This window comes from Charadrius vociferus, unplaced genomic scaffold (genome assembly GCF_000708025.1).
Source record: "Charadrius vociferus isolate BGI_N301 unplaced genomic scaffold, ASM70802v2 scaffold277, whole genome shotgun sequence".
NCBI classification, from domain to species: domain Eukaryota; kingdom Metazoa; phylum Chordata; class Aves; order Charadriiformes; family Charadriidae; genus Charadrius; species Charadrius vociferus.
Genome location: NW_009649183.1, coordinates 192,129 through 192,537, shown reverse-complemented (window position 1 = coordinate 192,537; position 409 = coordinate 192,129). Strand labels below are relative to the sequence as shown.

General features: G+C 49.9%; 1 protein-coding gene across 1 annotated transcript in view; it reads right to left on the bottom strand.

Annotated features, from left to right (window-relative positions):
* Positions 1-240: 240 nt before the first annotated feature.
* The window catches only part of SETD2 (SET domain containing 2), an 82,532-nt gene continuing 82,363 nt past the window's right edge, over positions 241-409 (bottom strand). Inside the window, exon 21 of the mRNA XM_009888677.1 lies at positions 241-402. Within this exon, the coding sequence (XP_009886979.1) occupies positions 241-402 (162 nt within the window). The remainder of the gene's footprint in view (positions 403-409) is intronic.

Sequence of the window (409 nt, the reverse complement as noted above, 5' to 3'; positions counted from 1 at the left end):
GCATCCGCGACGGCGCCGCCGGCAAAGTCCTCCGCGTGGCGCCGAGGGCAGGAAGGTTCTCCTCGTCTCCTCGTTTTGTTGGGTTTTGTTTTTTAATAATAATAATAATAATAATAAAAAAAAAAATTTCGTAATAATAAATTCACAGGTTGGTGGTTTAAAAGCGCGAATGCCGGCGGAATCGGGGATTTATCCCGAGGTTTGGCGGCGTTCCGGAGCTGCGGGATTGGGAGGAGGGGGTCACTCCAGATCCGTGTCCTCTTTGGGTTTGTAGATGGCGCCGAATTTCTGCATGTATTTCTTGATGTATTCCTTCGTCTTGTGCTTCACGTTCTCGTTGCACTCCAGATCCTCCGGGTTCTTGCAGTATTTCAGCTCTTTGTTCATCACGCCGTGAGTCAGCTGCCGG